Here is a 26127-nt window from a genome sequence, read left to right as displayed (position 1 = left end):
AGACGAGCCTCCTTTGCTTTGCATCCTTTACGAGTGTCTTTGGTGCTAATGTTCCAACCCTCCTGGAATGATCTCAAGCAGTGGCCGGGTGCCTGCTGGCGAGGTCATCTAAGGGACTTTTAAATACTGCAGATTCTTGTGCTCACACCTTGCAGGTTTGGATTCAGAAGTTCTGGGGTAGGGTCCAGAAATTAGAATCCTTAAACAACAACAAATAAACCAAGCAAACAAAAACACCTCCTGGCTTGAGAGGTGGCAGTCTGGGAGCTGTTTGCCCTTGATGCAGATCTCACTGTGATCTTGCGGAGGAACATGGGCGTTTGGGTAAACTCATCTGCTGTGGCCTTGGTTGTCCTGCTGTGAAGCACTGCCTCCTTGTGCTGCCCCGGGGAGGTTTCCTGGTGATTCGGCAGCATCCCCTACCTGGTGACAGGTGGCTGACACAGGGCAGAGCCACAACTAGATGTTCACGCTGAACTCTGTGCCTGTGTGCTGCTCGCTCGTCCCGGGAAGGAAAAGCCCGTGTGTAGGGTGCAACGGGAGGAGCCTCTCTACTGACACATTTTATGGCTGAAAAATACGCATCCTCTGATGCGCATATGCAGCTTGTGTGTGTATATCAGAGAGAGGCAGACAGAAAGAGGGAGACAGAGAGACAAAGTTCAGTTAAGTGCTGGCCACAGGCCAAGAGGGGACAACTGTCTTTGCTTTAAGTGGGGATGACTTTTCCGTGAGCTGGAGATGTCTGTGTCATGGGAAGTGGTCAGGAGGTTCCATGCCCACGGTTCCTTCTCTGCTTGTTACACACGCCCTTGCACAGAGGCCCTGACCTGTCTCTGCTCACCTACAGTCGTGTATGAATGTGTCTCTCCTTCCCCGGGGTTGTTGTGAGGGAGAAAGGTGGTACAGAGTGCCTGCACCCCAGATGTGAGCTGTAGGTCACGTCACAAACTGGGCTGCTTTGTCATCATTTCCAGCATTTCAGGATGACAGAGTGGGCACATGGACGCTACGGGAACTGGCATGAATGGAAGAGGTCATCTGGAGTGGCCTTAAGTCTCCATTAAAAATACAGGCAAAGCAAAGTGTCCTCATAGAGGTCTTAAAAGCCAGTCATGCCTGGGGGACTCTGTAACTATACACATAAGCTGGTACAACCTGAGAAAATGTTTGTGTACATGTTATCCTCCCTGCTTTAGGACTTATCTGTGACCCCTGGTTAGCCAGTAATTGGACAAATATATTCGAATCCTAAAAGGAAAATCTATTTTCCAAAAAGGATCAGATTGTCCTTAATCACTGAAAATATAGTTAGCTTACTTCAGGATGAATCTTTTCAGGTGAATTTCACTTTCCTCATCAAAATTGAAAGCCCAGGTAACACCCACTTGTCAAACAATTATTGAAACCTCTTCAGAGTAGCCTTGCCAGTTCCAAAGTCAAGTGGAGGTCCAGTTGCAGCCTCCTGCCTGTGAGCAGCCCGCCCCCTGCTGGTGAGCAAGAAAACAACACCACCTTCAAGGGCCTTGAGCTAACAAATCAATAATGCTAGGCTGTCCATCAAACTTGTTTTGTTCTCCTCTCGACATCCTTTTACTGCTATCTGTTTTGGATGAATGTGTATGTATGTATTCAACTTGTTGTTTTTATATATTTTCAAAGAAAAAAACTCACCATAAGGCTGAGATTTAATGGCGGGTTGGGCTGAGGAATGGGTGGACATGGGGCTACACTTTCTCCACCACGTTCCAAACTTCCCAGGCCACATGTAGGATGCAGTGATAACGACAGTGGTGTTTGCTGCTGTCAGCGGAATGTGTACCAAGTGCCACCAATTAGATCTTCAAAAGTACCGCTCCACGGGGCCTTAAATACCTCATAAAGGGAAGTATGTATTGTCTACTGAGCTATCTTGAAATCCACAGGGGAAACAGAACAACATAAATTTTCAATAGCGAGATTATCAATAGGTACCACTTGCTGGGAATCTTCAAAGTGCTTGGTGTCAACTAGTATCACACACTGATGAAAGGGGAAAGTCTACACCTGAGCAAGAAAGAAAAGCTGATTTGTTTTTGGATGAGGGAGATCTCCAGTTCTTTCAGGGTTCAGTGACAACGTGGCCAACAGAGGCAGGAGTTGGAAAGCAGAAGCCTGACCAGCAGGATGCCAGTGTGCCAGTGTGCTGGGGTGGCAGAGGGCAGACCCTTATTTTCGTTACATTTGATATGGAAGCCCTTTAACCTGACAGGCATTTTTTGAGTCCTTAAGATGGCCAGACACTGTCCTGACCATTGGGGACACTGGTAAAGAGGTGAGATGACAAATAAACCACAGAGATCCCCGCCTGTGGGTTTCCACACCAGAACAGTGGTTTTCAGGTCATTTGAATCAGTGTCACCCAAAGGGCTTGTTGACACACAGATTGGGTAGGTCGCCCCCCAGTCTCTGAATCAGTCTCTGAATCAGGATCTGTGATTCTGCTGGTTCCTGGGTGGTGCCGAGGCCCAGCTGCTCGCTCTCAGGCCAGGGCTTGAGATAGGCACCACGCGCGAATGATCCACGAAATCCGCCCCCCACCCCGGCTTACGAGGTCGCTTGGAGGTCGTGTGTCACGAAAGACAACGTTCAGTAGGGATGAGCATCAGGGTTCTGCAGAGAAACAGCCAGGGAGTAGAGACACCTGGATCCACGTTGAAGGACTGGCGGGGCTGTGAGTGGACAAACTTCCAGTTGGTGGCCCGGCCAGCTCTGTTTGCCTCCAAGCGCAGCCTGGCCTCAGACTCCCACGGTGAGGGCGAGAGCTGCGCCGAAACCGCGCTGCGCTCCGCTTAACGCGCTGTGCCTTGGCGCGGGCATTGGACCTGGCAGCGCCGGCTGGGGTCTGGTGGGGCGGACCAGCCCTTTGCGCACCAAGGCCACAGCCCTACGCGCAGTGAGACAGCTGCCCGCGGCCCCTCTCCTTAACCCTCCATGCAGGTCGTGGCCGCCGGGGCCAGCCTTTCCAAACTCTCAGACACGCCCCCTGGTCCCGGTGCCCCGCGGTCCTGATGGGGCTTCTCTCGTGGCGCGCGCGCTCCCCCTTTTTTCTCGAGGTCATTTCGTTCTTATTTTTTAAAATTCTGTCTTCAACACGCGGTGATCCGTGTCACTGAGGTGCTGTCTGGATGAGGGCGCACCCTGCGCAGTCAGCCATCGGCGGCTCCGCTTGGCGGCGTGGGAATGTCGCCTTTCCTCAGGGACCCAGCGCCCTCTGGCGGCCAGCGCGCTACGCAGCCGCTCCCTCGCCGGCTCCTGCAGGGACCCGGGCCACCCGGTGTGTGGTGTGAGTGTGGGTGTGTGTTGCGGGCCTGGTGCGAGGTCTGAGTGCCCATTATGTGCTGTGTGCGGCAGGTAGCATTTGTGTAGTGTGGGGAGTGTGGGGTATGATGCAGGGTGGCTGCAGGCAGCATATGTGGCTTTGAGTGTGTGTGACGTGTGTTTTGTGTGGTGTGCTATGTGACAACAGGCTGACATCCCAGAGTGGTTCTGCGGCTGGTCCAGGGCCTCTGGTGTCATGGAGATGGAACCTCAGGCGAGGATCTGACGGCGAGGTGTTGGTTGAGCAGGTGTGGGATCCTAAGACCTGCTGGAATCTGAAGGCCTTGGGACACCTTGTCACTCCTGCGGGGTGGGGCTTTGGGAAGCAGCCTGGGAAGGGCTGACCTCTGGTGGGGCCCAGGCTGGAGAGCCCAGGACCCGTGGTGTGACGCGTGCGGACCCAGCTGGAGGGAGCCCTGCCCGTGGGTTTGCAGCAGGGCTGCGGCTGCTCCTTCTGGAGTGACAGGCCCAGGAGAAAGCGAAGTTTCTCAAGGCAGGGGGGGTCCCCGAGAAGAGACCCGGAGTGGCGGGAGGTCTGCCCTGCGCATGTGCCATGGTGCGATGGAGCTGGTCTCGCCAAGTTTGGTGGCCGTCGCTGCAGTGTGGGAGGTGGGGCTGTCAGGAGCAGCTTGCGCCCTCTGGAGACTGGATTGCTTCTCATGCCAGCAGGCTGTCCAGACAGGTGGCTTCTGTGCCCTCTCCACATGCCCACCTGCCTTCTGCTCCCCTGAGAACACTGCCGGAGGCCCTCAGGAGAAGCTGAGCAGACGAAGGTGCCACATTGGACTTCCAGACCTTTATAAATCGCAGCCTCCGCTGTTCTGCGGTGGCAGTAGAAAATGGACCAGGGAGGGTCTGTACGTGGGCAGGCACGCCTCCTTCCTCTTTCCACTTACCTCTCTGTAGTGCTTGACATTTTTTGCATTCAGCCATGAAAAACTCGAACCCCAAAGTTTTACTATTTTGTAGTATTTTGCGACTTATAAAACGCCTCACATACGTTCTCATTTCATTATTTATAGTTCAGAAGATCTTACTGGCCCCATGTGGCAGAGGAGGAAAAGGCCGAAAGCCGCTGAGTGACTTGGTGGCAAGTGCAGGCAGTCAGGCTGATTTGCTTGACGACCAGCCCAGGCCATTTCTGTTCCCCCAGAGCAAACCCTTTTTCACAGGCTAAGTGCTTTGGAAATGCACTTTGGAGAGTCTAGTGTTGTCCTTGGCATTTACTTAGCTCCTGAGATGGAACGCAGGCTGGGAGGCTTTAATGGAGATTTATCACAGCCAACCTGTCCCGTGCACATGTCCATTTAGGCTGCGCATCCAGAGTCAAGGATTCTGCAGAAGTGACATCAATAAAACCCTTTCACTTAAACCAACAAGTGATTCAGGAAGCACACTCCCAAATAGCTAGGGACCTAGATCTCCAGGAATAGTAAATCTCACCTGTCCCCAATTCAGGGACTATGCTTCTGTGGCTGCAGGAGGTGGCTGGGAGATGTGTGAGGTGCGGTGCAGGGGCAAAAAATCTGAAAGAATCTAGGCTGTCTGGAGAGGCTGCTGCTTCACCCCCACCCAGGGAGGCTCTTAGCTTAGCTTCTGGTGACAGATCACCAGAGCTCTTGGAAGGCATGGTGGGTAAGTGGCAGTTGGTTGGAGAGGAGCAACCCCATCTTCCCCTCTCAGGGCCTGCGCATCCCTTCGCCTGCCTGCTGGGCTCCTCTGTGGAAGCCAGGGCAAACTCTTGCTCCCTGGACACTCTGCTCCCGTGTTTGCTGTGCCAGGGAATGGCGCCACTTGCTACCCCAGGCAGAAATCCAGGCCTCCACAGCAACCTGTCCCTCACAGCCTGCTTCTAATCCATTGCCGGCTCTGGGGCTGCTCTGCGGCCTTTCCTCCAGCCTACCCTCCTGGGCCTCACCAGTCCAGGTGTGCCTCTTGGGTCTTGCACTACCACCCTACCCCACCTGGGGCTTGAGGTTCATTGACTGCTGATGGGTTTTGGCCTGGATGTGATCCAGGAATTGCCCCCAGTCGCAGCATACTGTCTCACTCAAGACCACCTCTTATGGGGACAGGAGCTTGCACCCAATGTCAGACACGAGCTAAAGCTGGACCTCCATCCCTCTTGCCTTGGGAGACAAGCCTCAGGAGCCATCTCAGGGGGCTGGAAGGGTGGCTGAGTGGTAGAGCACTTGTCTCTCAGGCGCCCTCCCTGGGCTCCGTCCCCAGCACTGAGGGGTGGGGCGGGGAGCCATCTAGTCCCCAGCTCCTCTCGGTCTTCTGCTGTGCCCACACTGGCTTCGTTGCCTCCCTGGCCCAGGTTCTACCTTTGCATCCGTAAGGTGGACTGGAGAATACTGCAGACGCCACCCGCATACAGGAATCTGTCCTATGAAATTGCTACCCCGAGCAGTACCAGGAGGCAGACTTCAAGCAGAGCTGGAGCAGGCCACTCTCCTGCTGGGTGCCTCAGAGCCTGACTGCAGTCAGCACTGGCAGCCCCAGCAGGCCCTGAGCAGCAAAGGGCTGTGCAGTCAGCCCTGTCCCCAGGCCACCCAAAAGGGCAGACCTGTGGGATTGGAGGTGTCTCTGGTGGGAAACGTCATCACACACACACACACACACACACGCACACACACAAACAGCCAGTGAGAGAACCCCGACCAAGCTCTCTAGTGCTCAGCCGCTGAGAGGTTTGTGCATTTGAAAGAGAGGCCCCACCGTGTGATGAAGCCCTGCAGAGATGGCGCTTCTGAGCCGCATCCTCAGAAGAAGGACGCAAGATGGACCCAGGGCTTCTGGGGTGGGCATGATGAGGGCCACAGGGAATGAGGCAGCTGTGCCGACAGGTGACATGGACCCCCAGGTTCCCCTCCACCGTGGCACTGTGGCCTCTCCCTGGACTCACAACCATGGTCCCACAGTGGTGGCAGATCGGGGCATTGCTTGGGGGCCGATGAGGGGTCCACGCTTGGTTCACAGGAGAGTCGGCTCAGCATGTGGGCGTGCGCCACGCTTATGGACTGCTGCTGTACGGGGACCTCTCCTGTGTGGCGGAGAGCGGTCGGAGGCGTCCAGTGTGCAGAGCACGGGAGTGCCCCTGCTGGGGTGTGGCTGTGGGTGCTGTCCGTCCCTGTGTTGAAATCCACTCACGGCAAGGATGCTAGGAGGTGGGCCTTCGGGAGGCGACGAGCTCATGCGTGTCCTTAGAAGGGAGGCCTGGAGAGCAGCCTGCCTCTTCTACGGGCGAGAAAGTGGGTCCTCACCAGACAGATCTGCTGGCGAATTGGACATCCCCTGCTCAGCCCCAGAACTCTGGGAAACATGCTCCTGCTGTGCGTAAGTACACAGTCTGTGGTGCTCTGCCACAGCAGCCCAGATGCAGGAAGCCAGCAATTACCCACAGGCTCGTGTGGGAAGGACAGGGTCTGAGCCAAGAGCAGACACAGACTCAAAGTAGGGCAAACAGCATGGTAGGCGAGGAAGACCTAGCAAGGCTGACTGCGGGCCAGGAAGACAGGGATCTGCAGAGGAGTCGGCGGACACGCCCGCAGAGGAGGGCTGGAAACAGGAGCACCCAGTACGCACGTCAATGCCCACTGTGGACAGCGAGGAGCACCCTTAATCAACTGAGCGGGCAGTGGCCGTGGCTGCCCCCATTACTGGCCACATAGACCTGCTTCCAGAGTGGAGCCACCCTGGTGGCAAGATGCCATCCCTACCAGGCCCCGCTGTCTGTACTTCCTCCCCAAGGCTGCTGCTGCCGCTGTCCCTGCCATGTCCAAGCTGCTGTCAACAAAGACCAGCACTGAGTCCTTAGTGTGGCCTCGTTTCAAGGAGACCAGCCAGCCTGGGAGGTCACATGGATGACAGTGGCGTGCTGGAAGGGGAGTTCCATCCTGACGGGAACTGACCCCTGTTCTGGGCATGGGTTGGCCTTGGCCTTCTTGATGGCAGGGCTTCGGGCAGCTCTACCATCCGACGGCTGGCAGGACCTTGCGTGGCACCGCATTGGACCAACGACACAAAAGACACGTGGCAGCCCTCACAGTGGGCACGTGACCACTCTGTCCTGTCCCCAGTCACACTTCCCAGAAGCCATCGACCCGTGAGTGACGGACCCGCTTCAATCTGCAGCTGGAGCCTGTCTGTGAGATGGGGGGCTGGCCCCGAGGTGACGTTAGGCCCCAAACCCACAGCCTCCACATGGCTCCAACCCCCCAACCAGCAGCATAGGACAGTTTGGGAATCAGGGAGGAAGCAGGAAGACCCCCACTTGTCATGACTCCCAGTGGCCCACTTGGGAACCTGTGCCCCCCTGTGCAATGTGGCCTTGCAGGTAGAGAGGCCTGGCTTTCCTTGGGAACACTTCTACCAGAGGACACCTAGACATGGCAGGCCTCTGGTCACCTTGAGTTCCAGTTGCTAAGTGACCAACCGGTGAAGCAAAGGGATAAGCCCCCATGAGGAGGGGGCTGCAGTTACGTAATGGAGTATGTAAACAGGCAGGGGACACTGGGCACCCGGAGGTGCACTGTCTTCTCTGGTGTCCCTGCCTGATTCTGACCACACTGGTCAAGGTCAGTGGTCATGGCTTTAGAACGGCATATGACCAGGAATGTGGACCAGAAGGGTGAGCATCCCTGCGCCCCACCAGGTAAGCCACCTGGAGGTGCTCACCTGAGAGCCGGCTGTTAGAGGGGTAGCCAGTGGGAGCCAGCTACAACCCGAGACCCCGGAGCAGCGCAGGCTACCCTTCGCCCCTCTGGTGAACACATGCAAGTCTCCCCAGTGTCTTCCCTGCTTAGGAGGCAAAGGTACCTCCCGGTAGCCTCAGGGTGGACTGTAGTGGACACAGACTGGCCAGCTCCCTGATCCAGTCGAGATAGCTGCATTCTCAGCTGCCGATGACGTTGGCAGCGCACAGCTCTCTGCCAGGTCCCTGTCCAGGGACTGCCCTCGGCCTAAGGAAGCGGACTGAGGGGAGGGCAGCTCCTGCCCACAGGGTGCCACCCTGCCCTCCTCGCTGAGGGACCTTCCCGGCTCCAGCGCTCCCCCTGGGCTTGGCAACCGTGGCGGTTCCGCTCCTCCCTGCACAGCCTCCCTTCTGCCCCTGCAGCTCCCAGTGGCCACCTTCTGCAACCAGTTTTGGAGCCGCGGAGTTTTCTTGTTATTACCGTGATCTTTGGAAACACCAACCTGAGGCCGCCAGCTTTGTGGGGTCTTGGGTGCTCCCTTGCTGCCCTTGACTTCGGCCTCCTCGACTTGAGGTGACGGCTCCTTTACTTGCTGGCGGCTCGGCTATTGCCACTGTCATTTCAGGCCACGATTGAGTGAGCTTCCTTCCTTCAGTGAGCACACCGGTCTCTTTTAGCTGGAGAACTCTGCACATCTCGTTTCTGTCCCTAGAATACCCTCAGACCCTTCGGTGTGGACAGCTTATCCTGAAAAGTCTCAGCTTTATTTCTTCCAGGGACTGGTCCCTCGAAGCCCTCAGAAGACTGGATGTCACCTCTACGCATCCACAGCCTCCTAAACTTCCTCTCTTGTGCCTCCCAGAATACAGTATTTTAATAATTGGTTTTTTCTCTCGCTTTGCATTTTTTATTTGTTCTAATGAGTCACACATGACAGTAGAATGCATTTTGATGCATCATACACAAACGGAGCACAACTTCTATTCTTCTGGTTGTACATGACGTATGTAGAATCACATCAGTTGTGTAATCATATAGGTACGTAGGGTCATAATGTCCGATTCATTCTACTGTCCTTTCTCCCCTCGACCCCCTCTCCTTACTCTCCTCCTAACCCAAAGTACCTCTGTTCTTCCCTAGCATCCGCCCCCATTGTGAATTAGCAACTGCATATCAGGAAAACATTTGGTCTTTGGTTCTTTGGGATTGGCTTATTTTGCTTAGCATGACATTCTCCAGCTCCATCCATTTATCAGCAAATGCCATAATTTCTTTAAGTCTGAGTAATAGTGCACTGTGTATATATACCACATTAAAAAAAATCCATTCATCTGTTGAAGGGCACCTAGGTTGGTTTCATAGTTTAGCTATTGTGAATTGAGCTGCTATAAACATTGATGTGGCTGTGTCACTGTAGTGTGCTGATTTTAAGTCCTTTGGGAGTGGGATAGCTGGGTCAAATGGTGGTTCCGTTCCGATTAAATTGCTTTTTCTATACACTAGATTACAAACTTCATGAGGACGGCGGCCAGATCTATCCTGCTGCATGCTCAAGATACCTCATGTGATGTGTGCACATAACAGATACTTTATAAATTCTTATGGAACATCCCTATTTGTCCTTATTTCCATTGCTGAGAAGAAATGAAGAGTTAGCTGAGACATGGTTGGAAGGCATGTGAGGTGAACCCAGATTTCAGCCCTCCCTGTCCCTGTGATTGAATGATTGTCTCCTCCAACTCATGTTGAATCAGCTGATTGTGACAGTAACGAAAGGGGGGTCTCGAAGAGATGGAAGCCTTGTGGGCCTACCCCCTCAGGTGGGGTTGGTGCCATTTTAAAGGACTGTGTTTGGCCGCTCTGGCCCTTCCGCCTCCCACCACGTGACAGGGTGGCAAAAAGACCCGCCAGGTGTGTGTCCCTGCGTTCAGGCTGCCCGGCCTCCAGGACTCTGAGCCAATACATTTCCATTCTTTCTTAGTGACATAGTCTCTGGTATTCTTTTATAGCAGCAAAAAGACCCAGACAAATATGTTTGAATTTTTAAACAAATTCTTAGCATTTAAAAATACACATTTGTCTTGGATATTATGAACACTTAGATTTTAGATACTAAAAAAAATCAAATTGGGAAGCCTGGTACTATTGGACCCTGGTACTATTGTGTCCCTCAAATGGCCCATGAGTAAAGGTCCCCTTGGTGTTGCTATTGGGAGGTGGCAGAATCTTTCAGGGATGGGGGCCTGTGGGAGTCCTTAGTCCACTTGGGCTCACAGGATTGTTGTCTAGTCTCTCCCCTCCCTTTTTTCTTTTTCTGCTTCCTGGTCATGAGGTGAGTGGTTTGCCATGGTATAGACTCTGCACCATTGCCAACCAGCTCACCTACCAGAGGTTCAAGGCAATGGGTCTACCTGATGTTGGCATGAAACCTCTAAAACTGTGAGACAAAAACCAACATTTTTGTTTTATAAGTTACATATCTCAGGTATCTTGTTATAGTGATGGGAAGCTGACTAACACAGGCCCACATCTCCGCTTGGCACACAGTGACTAGAGCTGAGGAGCTGTATAGCAGCTGCCCCTTTGATAGGCCACACACTCCAAGGTTTCAGACTCTTCTTTGGGCCTGTGTATGACTATGCACAGGTTAATGTTTTGACTTGTTTTTGTTATTGCTGTTTTAATAGGAAAGACAGCAGAAGAGTGAACAATATCTTTGTATCCCTATCAAAATATTGGGAGGTCCCTGATTTGAATCAAGCCTACTTCATTCATTAAGAGTCTGGTCTCTCCTAGTGTGTGAGTCTTCTATCCCATCGCTCTTTTGCACTACAGAGCAACCAGGAGGAAAACTGGACATACTGTTGCTGCTTCATGGGGCTGGAATGGTCCCCGGTCCCGCCTGCTGCAGCTGCCACATGCCCAGGCACAACAGTCACCTGGTACTCATCCGCTTGCTGCCCTGCAGGCCTCTCTCCCTCCCGAGCCGTTGCCTAGAATCATAGTTTATCACAGAAACTTGTGGTGAGGTTGAAGACAAGAGGGCACATTTGGAAGTGCTTTGCGAACAAGTCCTCAGCAAGTGTACTCGATGACTTGTATCCCAGGGGAGATGGTGGCTTTATTCTCCTATTTCCGGAGGCCCATGGAGGAAACTGTGTTTTACTATGGGAATCTTATTTTTCAAATGATTTTTGAAACAGAACCCAGTTTGGAAGCAATTGCCCATTTTTTTTTTTAGAGGTGCTATCTCAGCTTCCTGGGTTTGAAGGAGGGAGTCCGCTCATCCAGTCTGCGTTCAGTGAGTACCTATCATGTGCCAGGCCTGGGGGAAGATTGACAGGCAGGTGCCAATCCTGCCCTAGCAAAGCTCAGCCTTCCTGGGGGAAGAGGGGAACAACACTTCAGTTGTCTCAAGGCATAGTGGAGGCAGCGGGGTGTGTAGATGGCTTCGTGGAGAAGGAGACATCTTGTCTGGGTCTTGAGGGTTGAGTAGGAGCTGCAGCAGATGGGGTTGGGCACGTTCCTCTTAGACACAGGAGGATTGCTATCCAGAGAGAGCAGTCACTGCTCCCAAACCACTGGATCTGGTGTAGTCACTGAAATTGATTTCCTTTGTGGCTTTAGATAGCATCATTAAAAATCAGGATGTCTCAGTTTGCCCTTCTGTTAAATAGGAAGACTAGTAACATCAAGGACTCGGAACCACTGGAGAGCTCATTGATTTATGTGGTTTGCAAGAGCAAGTGGTTAGTTATTAGAAAGCCTCTGGGGGACCCTGCAGGGAACAGAACAGGGAGGAGAACAAGCAGGCAAGAGCCAGAGGAGGTGCACAGGGCCGGATTCTCATTAGCTTGTGATGGATTGATCTTCTGTCACTGATTTCCCAAACTCTCAGCAGATTCAACTTAAAGCTTGTTCAATATTTTAAAACCAATTTAAAACCAATTTTTGAGTTTGCTTTTTTTTTTGAAAAAAATTATTGCATTAATCAAAAAATGCATTAAGTTTTGGGTCAAGCCGCCCAAGGGATGGGAAAAGCTGATTGGGCCCTGGGGGAACGGGCTTGCCTGGTGGAGGGTAATACCAAAGAACAGAAGCCAACCAACGCTGAAGGGAAGAGCTGGAGAGCAGCCACAAGTGGCTGAGGGGGAAACCTGGAGAGTGAATTGAATGGAAAAGGAGGGTGGAGAGGACCCAGGGGGAGCTGCCGAGTCAGCCAAGCTCATTCACCTGAGCATCTGAAGCCTGCACTTCCCAGGGGCTGTGGTGAGCTCTGACTGGCCGAGGGCTACGGTGTGGTCCTTTCGAGGTTTGCCATCCTCCATGAGATCACTGCGGTTTGAGAGAAATGTAGGGGACAGAAAGGAAGGGGCTCCAATAAAGTACAAACCCTTCATTCCACTACCAAGTGGAACTGGGTCTTCAAGTTTGGTGGCGTCGCTTGTTGGGTTCAGCAACTAGGGTTGAAATAAGGAGACTCTGGAGCCCCGGCAGAGAATGTTCTGGTTATTCTGTATTCTTTTCCCCTCTGCCTTGACCTGCAGGCTGACTCTCATGAGTTTCCCAGGTCCCTGTGGCTGGTTTCCCGCTGGACCTGGCCCCTGGGAGACGACAGTAAGAGCTCAGAAGGTGGATGAGGGAAGTCGAGATGTCCCTCCACGTTCTCGTCTGCTTGGAGCCTATTTCTGGCAAAGCTGGACCCTCTGTGGTCACTGCTCCTGTCATGAGGACCCTCCTCTGCAGCTCCGGCTCGTGGGGTCCACAGTGGACATTTCCTCTGGCTGTCCTCTGGCCCAGTGTGGTCATGGCTCGCACTGGTGCCAGACTCCTTTGGCTCGGTTCTCGGGATCCTACCCCACTGTGGGGGGTTGACCCTTCCATTAATACCTCCCCATGTGCCCATCTGAGTTGGATTCACTTCCCTGTGGAACCCTAATTGACTCAGAGACTTAGGGGAAATGGCAGCAAACCCCACGTTGTCCTCAGGGACAGTGGGCCCATTTGATATTGTAGACCTTCTGCTTTAGGTCAGCGGGTTGGTCTGGTGGGTTTGTAGAGGAGAGGAGGCTGGCTCTGTCATGGAGCCAGAGCAGGAGGGGCTCACAGTGGGGAGGCCTAGGAGTAGGGCCACCTCGCCCTGCGTTGTGTCGAGAGCCTGGTCTGGACTGTCTCTACCTCCTTGGAAGTCCTCTCACGTGGGTTGCTGGCACTGCCCTGCGGTACCTGCTGAGAAATGGAAGCGCCGCCAGGGCAGGGCTTTGCCTTGCTCTTCATTTCCAGGACTTAGAACAATGCCTAACATATTAGAGGCGTTTCAATACATATTTGTCAAGTGGAATAATGTCTTTTTCATTATAGATGCTACCATCCTTCAACGGGCACCTGTTAAACACGTTCGCACCAGATTCTGTCATGGACGTGGCGACCAGGGATGGATGAAAGTCTAGTTGAAGAGGTCCCACCTGCAACCCTTGCCCGTGCAGGGCCTACTTCTGGAATGCTCTTCATTCCTCGTCTGCTTCCTCTTGACCGCTCTGAGCTGTTTTCCCTGACTTCTGGGAAGTGTGATGCAGACATATATATTTGCTAAGCCTTGGTTTGGCATATTGCTGTTAATTATTCATTTTCCTAAGCATCTTCCCCATGGCTTCCCTTAAAGCCTCTGAAGGAGATGTACTTACCTGCATTTCGCAGGAGAGTCTAGCGGGCGGTTGGCCCACACAGAGGCTCGAATCAATGTGTGCTAATTGACACAGTGTAGACACAGCTCCTTTAATACTGGCCACCTGTGCTCAGGGGTCATCTTCCGCTTTATTCCCATATTTCTGAGTTGAACATTAAGGTTTTAATAACATTAAAATACAAAACAAACTTCAACACCAAGGTTGACTGGATCTTCATGAATAGAGTATGAGTGGGATTATAGGGACAGTCAGGTGCTTGGACATGTCAGAGTCATGTCACTATGCTGTTTTCAAAGAAATAGATGCAAACTTATCACTTCTTGGAAGCCCTCGTCTCTGTGGTCCAAAGAGCACATGGCTGTGAATTGCTAGACTAATCCCATTTCCCAGAACCACAGGCTTATCTTCCTGGCTGCAGTGACCCCAACGCAGAGGGTCTCAGGGCCTCTGTCATTCCTGATGTAAGTACTAGAGAGTTTGCATCTTAATTTCCTTGAGCTAAAATAAATCAAGGAACATTTACCCCTCTGCTATGGAAATGACAGCTCATTTCTAAATTCCTGATATGCTCATGGTCACCAATTTAGGAGCTGATGAGAAGGCCCAATTCACTAATTACATTTATTCAGTTATGCTAATTTTGGATAAACACATCCACAGAATACCCTATAGGGATATACTTCTTTATGCTCTGGTTTCAGATCATTCAGGTCTTTAACATTCTCCACTATTAAATTAAAATGTTCTATAATTTCTGTGTCTATTTACTAGGTTCCCGTCAATGAAATGACTAGAGGATTTATCTGCATAGATTTAGTGTTTAGACCCTTGTTAACATCTATATTAAGAGAAAAATAATGAGCGAATTCATCAACTGTGCTGAGCCTTTTTCTTCTTTCCCCTAAGATTTGGTTGATCATAATTAATAAATATAAGAAGACGCATTTGCATTTCCCCGAGCCTGGCCTAGCACATTGGAAAGTAAGGCTCAGGAAACACGATATTTGCTTAATCAGGACTGGGATGCACTTTAGCCTAGTTCATGATATTGCTACAGATGCCTTCCTTCCACATTCGATTATCCCTGTACAGACAGGCCCCCACTTAGGATGGTTTTGATTTTTCTACTGACGGTGGTGTGAAAGCAGTTCACACACAGTAGAAACCATGCTTGACCTTGTGAATTTCGATCTTTCCCTAGCTGGCGATATGCGGTGCCACCTTCTCTGGTGATGCTGGACAGCACAGTGAGCCACAGCTCCCAGTCAGTCCCAGGGTCACAGTGGGACAGCCAAAAGACAGCATGCAGAGTGACGCTCGGTAGGTGGGGGGCGTTCAGGGCACTTCTGAGTTCACACTCTTATCCACTTAGGATGTTGATCAGGTTCAGTCCCGAGCACAAGGGGAGGCCCATCTGAACCTGTCATTCACAGTTTTCACCAAAAATCCGAAATGAGTCAGGTGTGGTGGCGCACACCTGTAATCCCAGTGGCTCAGGAGGCTGAGGCAGGAGGATCCTGAGTTCAAGGTCAGTGTCGGCAACTTAGTGAAACCCCAAGCAACTTAGGGAGACCTTGTCTCTAAACAAACTATAAAAAAGGGCTGGAGATGTGGATCAGTGATTAAGCAACCTGGGTTCAATCTGTGGTACCGGGTGGGGGGATTGAAACAAGGCATTTAAAAAATAAAAGTAAGGCCAGCATTGACTTCTCTGATATAGAGACTGTTAAATTGTTTTATCTCCCCTCTAAATGCTCTGATCATGCACTTGAATCCAGCCTCTATCCTGAATTCCTTTAGGGAGAAAGTATCATGGAAGTGCAGTCACCCCAAATGCCATTGGAAGTCTGTACTGTCCCCTGAGAAGGCTCGTCTCTCATGCGAGAGGCCAGAGCCCCGTTCCCAGGGTTGTTGACTGTCTGTCTGCTCCCGGGTCTCAGAGAGGAACTCTGAGAACCTCCAGGAAGTGGCTCCTTCCCTCTCCCCCTGTCGCCCGAGCCCCAGTGAGGGACAGTGGCCTTCTTACCTGTTCAGCGGCTCCCGAGGCTTCAAACAGGGCGCTGCATTCACCCTCATGGTGCTGTTCTCTACAGTCCCGGCAAAAGACAAACTGCAAAAGAACACGGTGCGTCAGGAGCGCTGCGCGGCCACGACCCTTCTCCCCTTTCCAAACTCATCACGTCCGCTCCTCTGACTTTTGTGATGATTTCTGTGCCAAATTACTTTTTGCAAAACGAAATCGAGTTATATTCTGGTGAGCTTGTCCACTCTCTAAAGAGTGTTCCGAGCACCTTAGCAGCCTTAGGAAGATGGATGAGTCCCGTTTCCTTTCTTCCGCCCAGGGGAGGAGATGGCAATGCAAATAAGACTTTGTAGCAAAGTCTTCTTGGCGTTAGAAAACAAGGAAAGCAAACTCATCCCAGGGTTTTATACTCCACGTTTATTTATGTATAGAGAAGATTTCTGTATCTCTGTCAATGGACTTACTTTGTATTGAAAGCCTGTAATGAAATGGGCTGTTAAAGGCCAAACCCCCATTCATATGTTTAAGTCTTAAACCCGGTACCTCCGAAGGTGACTGCATGTGGAGACTGGGCCTTCAAAGTGGTCATTAAAGTGAAACGAGGTCACTAGGACAGGGCCCTGATCCAGCCTGACTGGTCTCCTTGCAGGAAGAGGAGGTCTGAACACAGTGAGGCCATCCACTGGGGGATGACCACGTGAGGACACAAGAAGGCAGCCCTCTGTGCACCAGGAGAGAGGCCTCGGAAGAAACTCATCCTTGGTACCTTGGTCTCCAACTCCCCCTCCAGGGTGAGGAGAAAACAAATTTCTGTTGTCTCAGCCCCCAGTGTGTGGGCTTGGTTCTGACAGCTCAGCAAGCTCAAGCCCGCTCCCCCACCAGTGGCTCACGGGGCTGTGTCGGCCGCCCTGGGCTCTGTCTGCAGCCCGCCGCACGAGCGGACACCCAGGAGCCCCTGCCCTGGCCCTCCATCTTACAAAGGAGGACACGGGAAAAGTGGGTACCTGCTGGGTTCGTGAAGGCTGTGTGTCTGGTCCCCAGACAGTCTGCCACATTGTCCAAGGTTGCTGCTGAGGCGGGGGGGGGGGGGTCTGCAGATGACAGCCGGGAGGTTTTGTCCCTCCTGACCCCAAGACACCCTGGGAAAGCTGCCCAATGTCTAGAACACTCAGAAGAACTCCAGAGCCTTGGGCGCCTCGGGCTGGCTATCCACAACATCAGCCAGGCCTTAAATTCTGCTTAGGATAAGACGAATATGAACAGAAAAACTCAAACAAAACCAACAGGAAGTGGACGATAGCAGCTGTACTCCAGAAGACAGCACTGTGCACAGCAAGAGCAGCCCACCGGCCACTTGCCCTTCACCCTGTCTCCTGCGGGAACACCCCTCTCTCTAAGTCCAGTTTCTTGTTTTAAAAACCCAATCTGAAAATCTTTTGAATCTCAGGATATAAGAAACAGAAAAGGAAGGCTTTTTAGAATGCAATGGTCTCTCTACAGAGAGATGCCACCGTCCAGCCTCAGGTATTGAGTGTCCCTTACCCCACTGCTGGGGGCCAGATTTCTGTGTTTCAGAGTTTGGGTTTTTTTGAATCTTTAACTATTTCCATGTGCACACTGAGATACCTTGGAGATGGGACCCAAGACAAAACATGAAACTAATTTGTTTTGTATATACCATGCATACACACACACACACACACACACACACACACACACACACACACAGCCTGAGGGTGACTGTATACAATGCATTCAATGAGCCTGTGTTGGGACGGTGGCCAGTCGTGTGTGGAGCTTTCCACTTGCAGCATGATGTCAGTGCTCCAGAAGTTTTAGTTTAGGTTTTGGGATTCAGGTTAAGGACGCTCAAACAGCGTGCTCGTCCATCTCTCAGTAGAGACTGGACTCAAATGTTGTGGATGTTAACTTCGGTTAAAGGTTCGGGGTGGTGGGAGAGGGCATATGCGGGGATGCCTTCAAACCAGTCACCAGCAAGTGAGGAACAAAGCCCAGAGGTTCATTTTCAGAATTCAGTATTCAGTCTTAAATGTAATATTAGTGAGGAGATAAGAAAATCAGCTGAACAGGAAATAGAACAAATGGTAACCAGCAGTTAATACCTGAGTGTGACAGGGTCACAGTGCCTTGACAAACAGGAGACCAGGGGGGAGGGGTCACCTGGCCAACAGAGATAAACTTCCTATGTGCCAAAATGCATTCAGTCCCAGAAAGACCTTCCCGCCACCAGAGAACAGAGGGAGGGGACAGCTAAAGGTGCGTTTCTTTAAATAACCCTATAGGGACATTCAGGAAGACTGTGCACCCCTTAGTGCCTGGCCAACAAGGACCTGGGGGAGGGACCTTGTGCTCTAGGGGACTGAGTGCCAATCGTGAACGTTGGAGAGCGTTCCCCCAGACACCCCATCTTGTGAGATCGCCTCTTTTTGCTACGCCTGTCTCTTAGTCCATCTCTGCGTTTGGACAGGTGAGCGTGCTGCTCACAAGCGCCTTCAGGTTTGTCTTGACGCTTCTTTTCAGAATACGGCGCGCAGTGCTGGGTCCCAGGGGTCCCTCCTAGCTTCCCTTCTCTTATGATGGCCCTGCTCCTCTTGGCTTTGCCTTGGCCTAGCCCCGCATGCTGTTGAAAACTGTCGTTCAGTCCTTGGGAACCCGTGACGCCATCTCACTCCTGCGTGGAGGGACGCGAGCCCCAGCAGGTGTGACAGGAAAAGCGCTTCACATCCTATTAGCCAGGGGATGAGATATAAAATCAGTTTCATGGTGGAGGAACACCCTGGAGGTTGATCAGTTTGTCAGAATAAATAGGCCTTTTCTGACACAGAGACAGTAAATTCCTTCTCACTGGTACTGCAAAAAAAATCCCATAAAGAATTAGCAGAAAACAAAAGCATACAGAAATTAGAATCTTGCCACTTCAGAGTGGCAAGGAAGCAGAAGCTGCAGGAGTGTGCTGGTGAAGATTTGATGTGAGCGCATCCATTTATTGGCTTTTACTCTGATAGCAAGACTTACATCTAGTATGTGGTGGGGTGGGTTCTTCCCAGGTACGCATCTTGAATCTGTCTCATACCGGGTGGAGTCATACCTAGAAGGTCTGGGGTGGAGACATACCTAGAAGGTCTGATTTGATCTTGAATGTGTTTGGGGTTTTTAATCACATTATTCAGGACTCAAGACTCAACAAGGTGAAGTATTCATGCTTAGGGCTTCAGCTCTCAAACTATGCACCAAGGCAGCCTGGGGTGCCACAAGGAACTCACAGGGGTACACAGGAATGTTTTTAAAATTTGAGGAAAGCACAGTGATATTCAATATCCAATGGACACTATGAATTACTCCTGGTCATCCCAAGTTAGAGTGGAGATGTTTCTTTTCCTTAAGTGACAATGTATCATTACAAAGCTGGTTTCTAATATTATAACAAAACCTAAGTACCATGCAAACATCTATTTGGATCAGGGATGTGGTTATTTAAGAATAAAATAAAATGTAGATTTATATATTTTTTGAATTGATGTGAACTATCTTTTCAGATTGTTATTTTCTTATTGTGTTATTTGGACCTAAATCTTTAAACACAGGATCTGTTAGGTGAGACAAACAGGCAGCCATGTAGTCCTTGACAAAGTTGTAAAAAATACATATACTGGAGAAAAGAAAGATTTTTTTTTTAAAACAAATGGTGCTCTTACCCTACAAAAGAGTCAACTCAAAATGGATCAAAACCTAGGATGAGACCAGAAACTATTCAACTCCTAGAGGAAAGCATAGGGTAGGGTCACAGACAACAACTTCCTCAACAGGGCTTCTAATGCTCAGGAAATAATGCCAAGAGTTAACAAATAGGATGGCATCAAATTAAAAAGCTCCGCATAGCAAAGGAAGCAATTAAGAATGTGAAGAGAGAATCTAGAGAATGGGAGAAAATCTTTGAGGCTTTGTTAGCTACTCTTGACAGAAGATTAATATCAAGAATATACAAAGAACTCAAAAAATTTAACACCACAAAAACAAATGACCCAAATGAACTAAACAACCACTTTCTAAAAAGAAGAAATACAAAAGGCCAGAAAACATATGAAAAAAATATTTAACAGCATTAGCAATTAGGGAAATGCAAATCAAAACTATACTCAGTCTTCATCTCACTTCAGTCAATATGGCAGCCATCAAGGACACAAATAATAAATGCTGGAGAGGATGCAGAGAAAAAGGAACACCCTTACACTGATGGTGGAATTGCAAATTAATATGAGACTGTGGGAATCCGTATGAGGACACCAGCCGTACCACCCCTCTGTATTTATTCTAAAGAATGGAAGTCGTTAAACTACAGCGATACACGTTTGTAGTAGTATAATTTCATGATGAATGGATAAAAAAATGTGGTATATACACACGCAATGGGGTTTTATTCAGCTATAAAGAAGAATGAAATTATGTCATTTGTAGGAAAATGCATGAAACTTGAGACTATTATGTTAAGAGACATCGGCCAAAGTCAGAAAGTCTGGGGTCGTATGTTCTCTCTCACCTGTGGAAGTTGAGAGGAAACAGAAAGGAAAGGTGGGGAGGGAAGCTCATGAAAATGGAAGGGGGTCAGCAGGGGAAGGGGGCCAGAGGTAGAGAGGAGGACAGGCAGCCGGGAAGTGCTGGGGCGGCTCGTGGCCCAATCATGCCGTTGGGCTGTGTGCCTGTAGGGGTAGTAACGACCAATCCTACCGCTGTGAACAACTGTAACGCATCAGTAAGAGTATGGGGGAGCCCAGCACTGTGAGGTCTCCGTCTTTTGACCTCAGAGGTACCACGAAAATTGTACTGAGCTGCTAAGAGTGGGGTGAACACAAGGAATTTGGGGGACTGGCTTTGGTGGATACAAAGACTCCTTGAGAGGACGTTTGGGGAGGAGACGGACTAGCATGAACAAAGCTTCATGGGGCACGTGGATCTTGGTTTGTTTTTGAACTTTTTAAATTGGCGCATTACAGTTACATATGGCAGTGGAATCTTTGTTCCATATTTGCAATGCACACAATTTAACAATATAATTTGGTCACTTTCATTTCCCAGAACTTCCCTGTTGCCTTCCCTCCTCTGTCCCCCGCCCCCTCCTGCTACTCTACTGTCTCCCTTCTGTTTTCTGATCCCCAACCCCCTCACCTTTTCCCCTTTCCCTCTGTTTCTGCACCTGGTAGTAAATACACACATGTGGGGCTTTTTGGGACCAACAATGTGCAACTCACGTGGGGTTTGCCATCGCTTAACCATGGCCTTCCCCTTGCTGGAGCTCCCTTAAGACCTGAGATGCCTCTCCAAACCTCAGGAGTGGACGTGAACTGCGTGCTAGGGACTGCCCTCCCCTCCTGGGGTCTGCCTCTCCTGGACCGGCTTCTCTTGAGAAAGGCCGACAAATGCCACTCCTGTTCACAGGTTTTCTTAAAAGAATTTTAAAATGTCTTTTAAAGGTGATAAAGGTAATACACACACATTTTTTTATTAGATTTTCTTAGCGAGCAATCATATGCATGGACTGGCGAGCTCCTGGGATGTCACTGTGAGCTTGGCCGGGCCAGTCTCCAGCTTGCCAGTCGAGTGCTGATCCAGGTACTGCTGGGAGGTGTCGTGTAGATGTGAGATCTGCAGTCAGGTGGCTTTAAGTAGGGACATTGTCCTGGGTGGGTCCGATTCAATCCATCGGAAGGACAAAGAAGCAGACAGAGGAGGATTCTACCTGTGGACGGTGGCATGAGGCAGTGCCCAAGAGTTCCAGCCTGCCCTTCCTGAGGCCTGCTCTGTTCTGTAGGACCTGCCTACCTAGCCCCCAAAGCCATGTGAACCATTTCCTTGCTGTCGATCTCTTTATGTGTCTATGTCTGTGTCTGTGTAGGTTGATAGTCACACAGTTATATATGCATGTGCGTGTGTGCACACACACACGATAGTATACCATCTGGGTCTGTATACCATATCACATATACGTGTGTGTGTGTGTGTGTGTGTGTAGGTATACACCCACATGTATGTATGTATGCATGTGTATTTATATACATATATTTAGGTATAAACCATGTACACACATGTGTGTATGTAAAAAACCATCCAACTGGTTCTGCTTCTCTGGTAGCGCCCTGGCTGACAAAGCTTCTATAGAAAAAATTAAAATAGGTCAGTTTATTCCCTATCTTTCACAAAAGGACTGATACAAAAAAACAATTATTTAAACCTTCTGTTATTTACCAAAGAGTAGCTCAACCCCCCCACTTTTTTAAATTCCAAGCAGCCAGATGACAAATTCCCCTCATAACTCAATGTCAGGAAAAAGGTCATCACTTCCAGTAGTGTGATTGTTTACTTTTATTTGACAAAGACCTAGTGAACTTGGTAATTCAAGGCTGCCAACCAATGCCATCCAATGATGGCGGACACGGAACCCAACGCATCATCCTCCAGAAGGTTTTCAAGGTGGGAGAGGGTGCCCAAGCGCTCGTTCGACTCTGGTAATCGGCACATCCTAGGTGCCCAAGGTGAATATTAAGAACGCACAAACAATTGAATAAAGGCTAAATTCCATGAGCCATTTTTCTTTAACTAAGTAGTAGCTGGACCATTCGTAGCACTGAAGTCTTATTTTTGCCTTGCGACCCACACGTGGTGAGGACAGTCACGCACCACAGATTCCATGTTAGCCAGGGACGGGCCCTCCACACACGATGGCCCCTGAGGCTGCAGATGTCGAAGCAATTCCCAAACAGTGAGGGCACAGCCCGAGGAGAGGCCAGACGAGAGGGAGCTGAGGGAAAAGGACAGAGAGAACCCCGAGAACACCTACCCGTAGGCTCCTGGGGAGTTCTCGCAGACCTGGGCAAGAGCGCCCAGCACTGATGGGCTTCCATGAGCAGAGAGGAGGGTTCACGGGGTGTTTGGCGCTCACGGGCAAGCCTAGGATGAAATGAAGGAGCAGAGCCAGCGACCACCTGGGCATATTGCTGAAAAGACACCTCTTCCGGAAGAGCCTTGGACAGGTCCTCAGGAGGACTCCAAGAGGCCTTGTTATCACAGAAGACGGCAGCTCCATCATGTAACTGCCCCCAAGACAGAGGGACAAGACATGAAAGGGGTCTGGTGATCCTGCTCCCTGTCGGCCTGGTTAACGAGTGTGTTTGTGTCTTAGTTTTTAACAAAGTTTAAAAATTTTAAAAAGTGTAAAAATAGAAAAAGCTTATAGAATAAGGATATAGGGAAATAAATTTTTTGTATAGCTGTACAATGTGTTTGTTTTAAACCAAGTGTTGCAAAAGAGTTGAAAGTTAAAAATTAAAAAGTTGTGTGAAGTCGAAGTCACAATAAGCTCATTTATCGGTGAAGAAGAGAACGTTTTTAAAAATGAAGGTAATGCAGCGCCCGTGTGCAGTTGCTTGTCTACGGCAGAGCACGGAACGTCCTGGCCTCCCTCCTCATGCCCACTGGAGAGGACCACAGCAGCCTCCAGTCCTGCTGGCTCCATTATGTTGTGCCCTCTGCAGCGGTGCCACTTTTAATCCTTCATACTACAGTTACACTGTATCCTTCCTACGTTTAGATCCCTAAGTGCTTGCCATGGTGTGCCTGTCACATGTGATACAGGAGCATGCCACATGGGTCTGCAGTCCAGGGGCGACAGATGCTGCCACATCATCTGGCATGTAATGGGCTGTGCGTCCAGGTTTGTGTCAGCAGGCATCGGGATGCTCCCATAGTGCAAAGACACCTGATGACACATTATAAGGAAGACACAGGTGGAGCTAAGGTCCTTGGCAGTGCCACGCTGTCAACTCCCCACAGGGTGAGGCTGCTTATGGAAGGGGATGCTGGCTGCCTCCCTCTGCTCACATGGATGAACACAGGGGTCTGTCACCGTCCATCCCCTTAGACAATCCCCACTACCAAGGAGCTGTCAGAAGTGGTCACTGTGTTACTCCTTCCATACCACGTCAGGGGAGCAGTCCTTTGGACTGATGTTTGAGTCTGATTTCTCGTATGCCCATGTCAGGCACATTAGAAAAGCGATGTATGTATATTTCCTCTTTGGAAGCATGAGAAAGAACCAGAGGAACAGTTTCTACTACCATCAGGACGTTCAAGAGACTGCTGATCAATAAAGTCGAGAGCGGGTTGGTACCTACAAGTAATGACCCTTTAAAATAAGATTTTGATCCTTAAAGTTGAATGATCTCTATATGAAAGCCCAAATTTCTTTGTGCCTGTTTTCTGTCATGACTGCATCTGTTATGAAAGCTTTCTATTATGTGTCGTTTATTTTTCTTCCACAGCTCTTGAAGTTCTGCGTTAAAAGAAGAGGAGAATCAAATACCATCTTAGGACCCCTTACTATAGTCAGGGGAAACATCAAAAGCACGAAGCACACATTTGTACTTCTTTGGGGACAAAGACTTAGGATTCTTTTCAGTACCTGACTTTCCTGAAGGTGGCGGCAGAGATATGCAAGTTCAGTCTCTATGTGTTAAAAATAGGGAATCAAAAGGGTAGGGCTCCCGGTGGGGTGGCCAGCCACTGATGTATGCAAAACTCGTACTGACAAGACAATGTCACAGAACGGAGATGGTGTTAGATAACAATGCGCTAAAACATGATTTTGGAAAGAAGAAAGTGAAATTATTTCCTTTCAAGTACACAACATCTTAGAGTCTCAGAATCCCGTGGTGGAAGGCAATCTTAAACTGTGCCAAGCTCTAATGCAAACAGACCAAGGCGATCTTTTATGTGCAACTCCAAATGGCTAAATAAATAATTTAAGGAGGCTGGATATAGCTGGGTGCCCAAATTCCTCTGTATTTCTCAAATTCTATACTAATGCTCCAAGGATGTTTAAACAAGGCCACCTAGTTTCCCATAAAATATGGTGACATCTATCATCTTGGGTCCCCAAAATTGCATTTGTTTTAGGTCTGCTACCTTGAAATGGCCCTTACTTCCCTTGGTTTAATTTCCATTAAAAGTGGCTTTTTTTGAAAATTTTTTTTTTTAGTTGTAGATGGATATAATATCTTTATTTAATTTTTTACGTGGTGCTGAGGATGGAACCCAGTGCCTCACACGTGCGAAGCAAGTGCTCTACCATCGAGCTATAGTCCCAGCCCTAAAGGGGGCTCTTAAAGGAACTCTGAAAATCCCCTTTGCCTACATATCATCTGTCTCATCAGGTAGGGCTGTGCATCCCCCTGGTGTTTCAGTCAGTTTTAACTTACGCACTTGCTGAATGATAGAGTGGAAATGTTACAAGCATCTGTCTCAGAACCGGCGGCTCACAGTGAAGACACGGGTTCCCCTCAGCTTCTTTTGGCAGCTGAGGACCCGCTTCGCAAATGCTGTGGACAGAGCGGAGGGCCGGCCTGCTCCGGGGATGGCGCTGCTGGGTCCCGTGCTGTTCAAGCTGTGGTTATGGACAAAGATATTGCAATTTACTTCCTCCTACAAAATAGTCATTTTTTAAAACTTAAAGATGTTTGTTGGACCTTTATTTTTTTATTCTCTTTAACAACTTTATTGAAATATAATTTGCATGGTCATGTGTTTTAAAAAACAGATTATGTCTTTTTTGAATGGATAACACATGTGCATAAACACAAATTCAAAAGGTGTGTGTGGAAAATAAGTCTCTCTCCTTGGGCAGCCGCAAGGCTTCCCAGAGACAAACGCTGTCACCTATCCGCGTGTGCATTGTTTCAGAGATATCTTACATATTCGAGCACGCACATATATACATATGTATGCTATTTTTAAACAAAAGTGGTATGTAAAATACTGTATGCTGCACTGTGTTCAGATCCTTGGATTTTCACTTACTGCATCTCACAGACCTGGTGTCAGTCCCCCTGTGCAGCACATGACACCGTTCTTCCTCAACAGCAGCACATTCTGGTGATAGATGTGCTTTGATTCATTTCCCCAGCTACCTAAGATGAGCACTTGGGTCTTCTCAAAATTTTGCCATTACAAGCAAAGCTGCAGGATCATCCTTCTCCATTTTGCACCCGTGAAAGGAAATCCGTGGGAACATTTTCAGAAGCAACGTGGCTGGGGCAAAGGGTGCATGCACGTCACATTGGGACTGCTTTTGGGAACTCCACAGCAGATATGTGACGTTCTGCTTCCTTTCCCCTCCCTAGCACGTGTGTTACTAATCACTGCGTTTGTCAAGCCACATTGAAAGAATCTCAAATAAAAGCTAAGACGTTCTTTTTTTGGTGTGCTTGGGTTTGAATGCGGGGCCTCACACTCGCTAGGCAAGTGCTTACCACTGATCCACATCCCCGACCTGCTAAGATCATCTTTTAAT

General features: G+C 49.8%; 1 protein-coding gene across 3 annotated transcripts in view; it reads right to left on the bottom strand.

Annotated features, from left to right (window-relative positions):
* The window catches only part of PRKN (parkin RBR E3 ubiquitin protein ligase), a 1234090-nt gene that overhangs the window by 13720 nt on the left and 1194243 nt on the right, over positions 1 to 26127 (bottom strand). For all 3 annotated transcript variants that reach the window (XM_079148625.1, XM_079148626.1, XM_079148627.1), the window contains exon 10: positions 15771 to 15854. In XM_079148625.1, coding sequence (XP_079004751.1) covers positions 15771 to 15854 — 84 coding nt within the window. The remainder of the gene's footprint in view (positions 1 to 15770; positions 15855 to 26127) is intronic.

This window comes from Sciurus vulgaris (assembly GCF_902686455.1).
Source record: "Sciurus vulgaris genome assembly, chromosome: 7".
NCBI lineage: Eukaryota > Metazoa > Chordata > Mammalia > Rodentia > Sciuridae > Sciurus > Sciurus vulgaris.
Note: the sequence above shows the minus strand (reverse complement) of the source record. Positions and strands in the feature narration are given on the sequence as shown.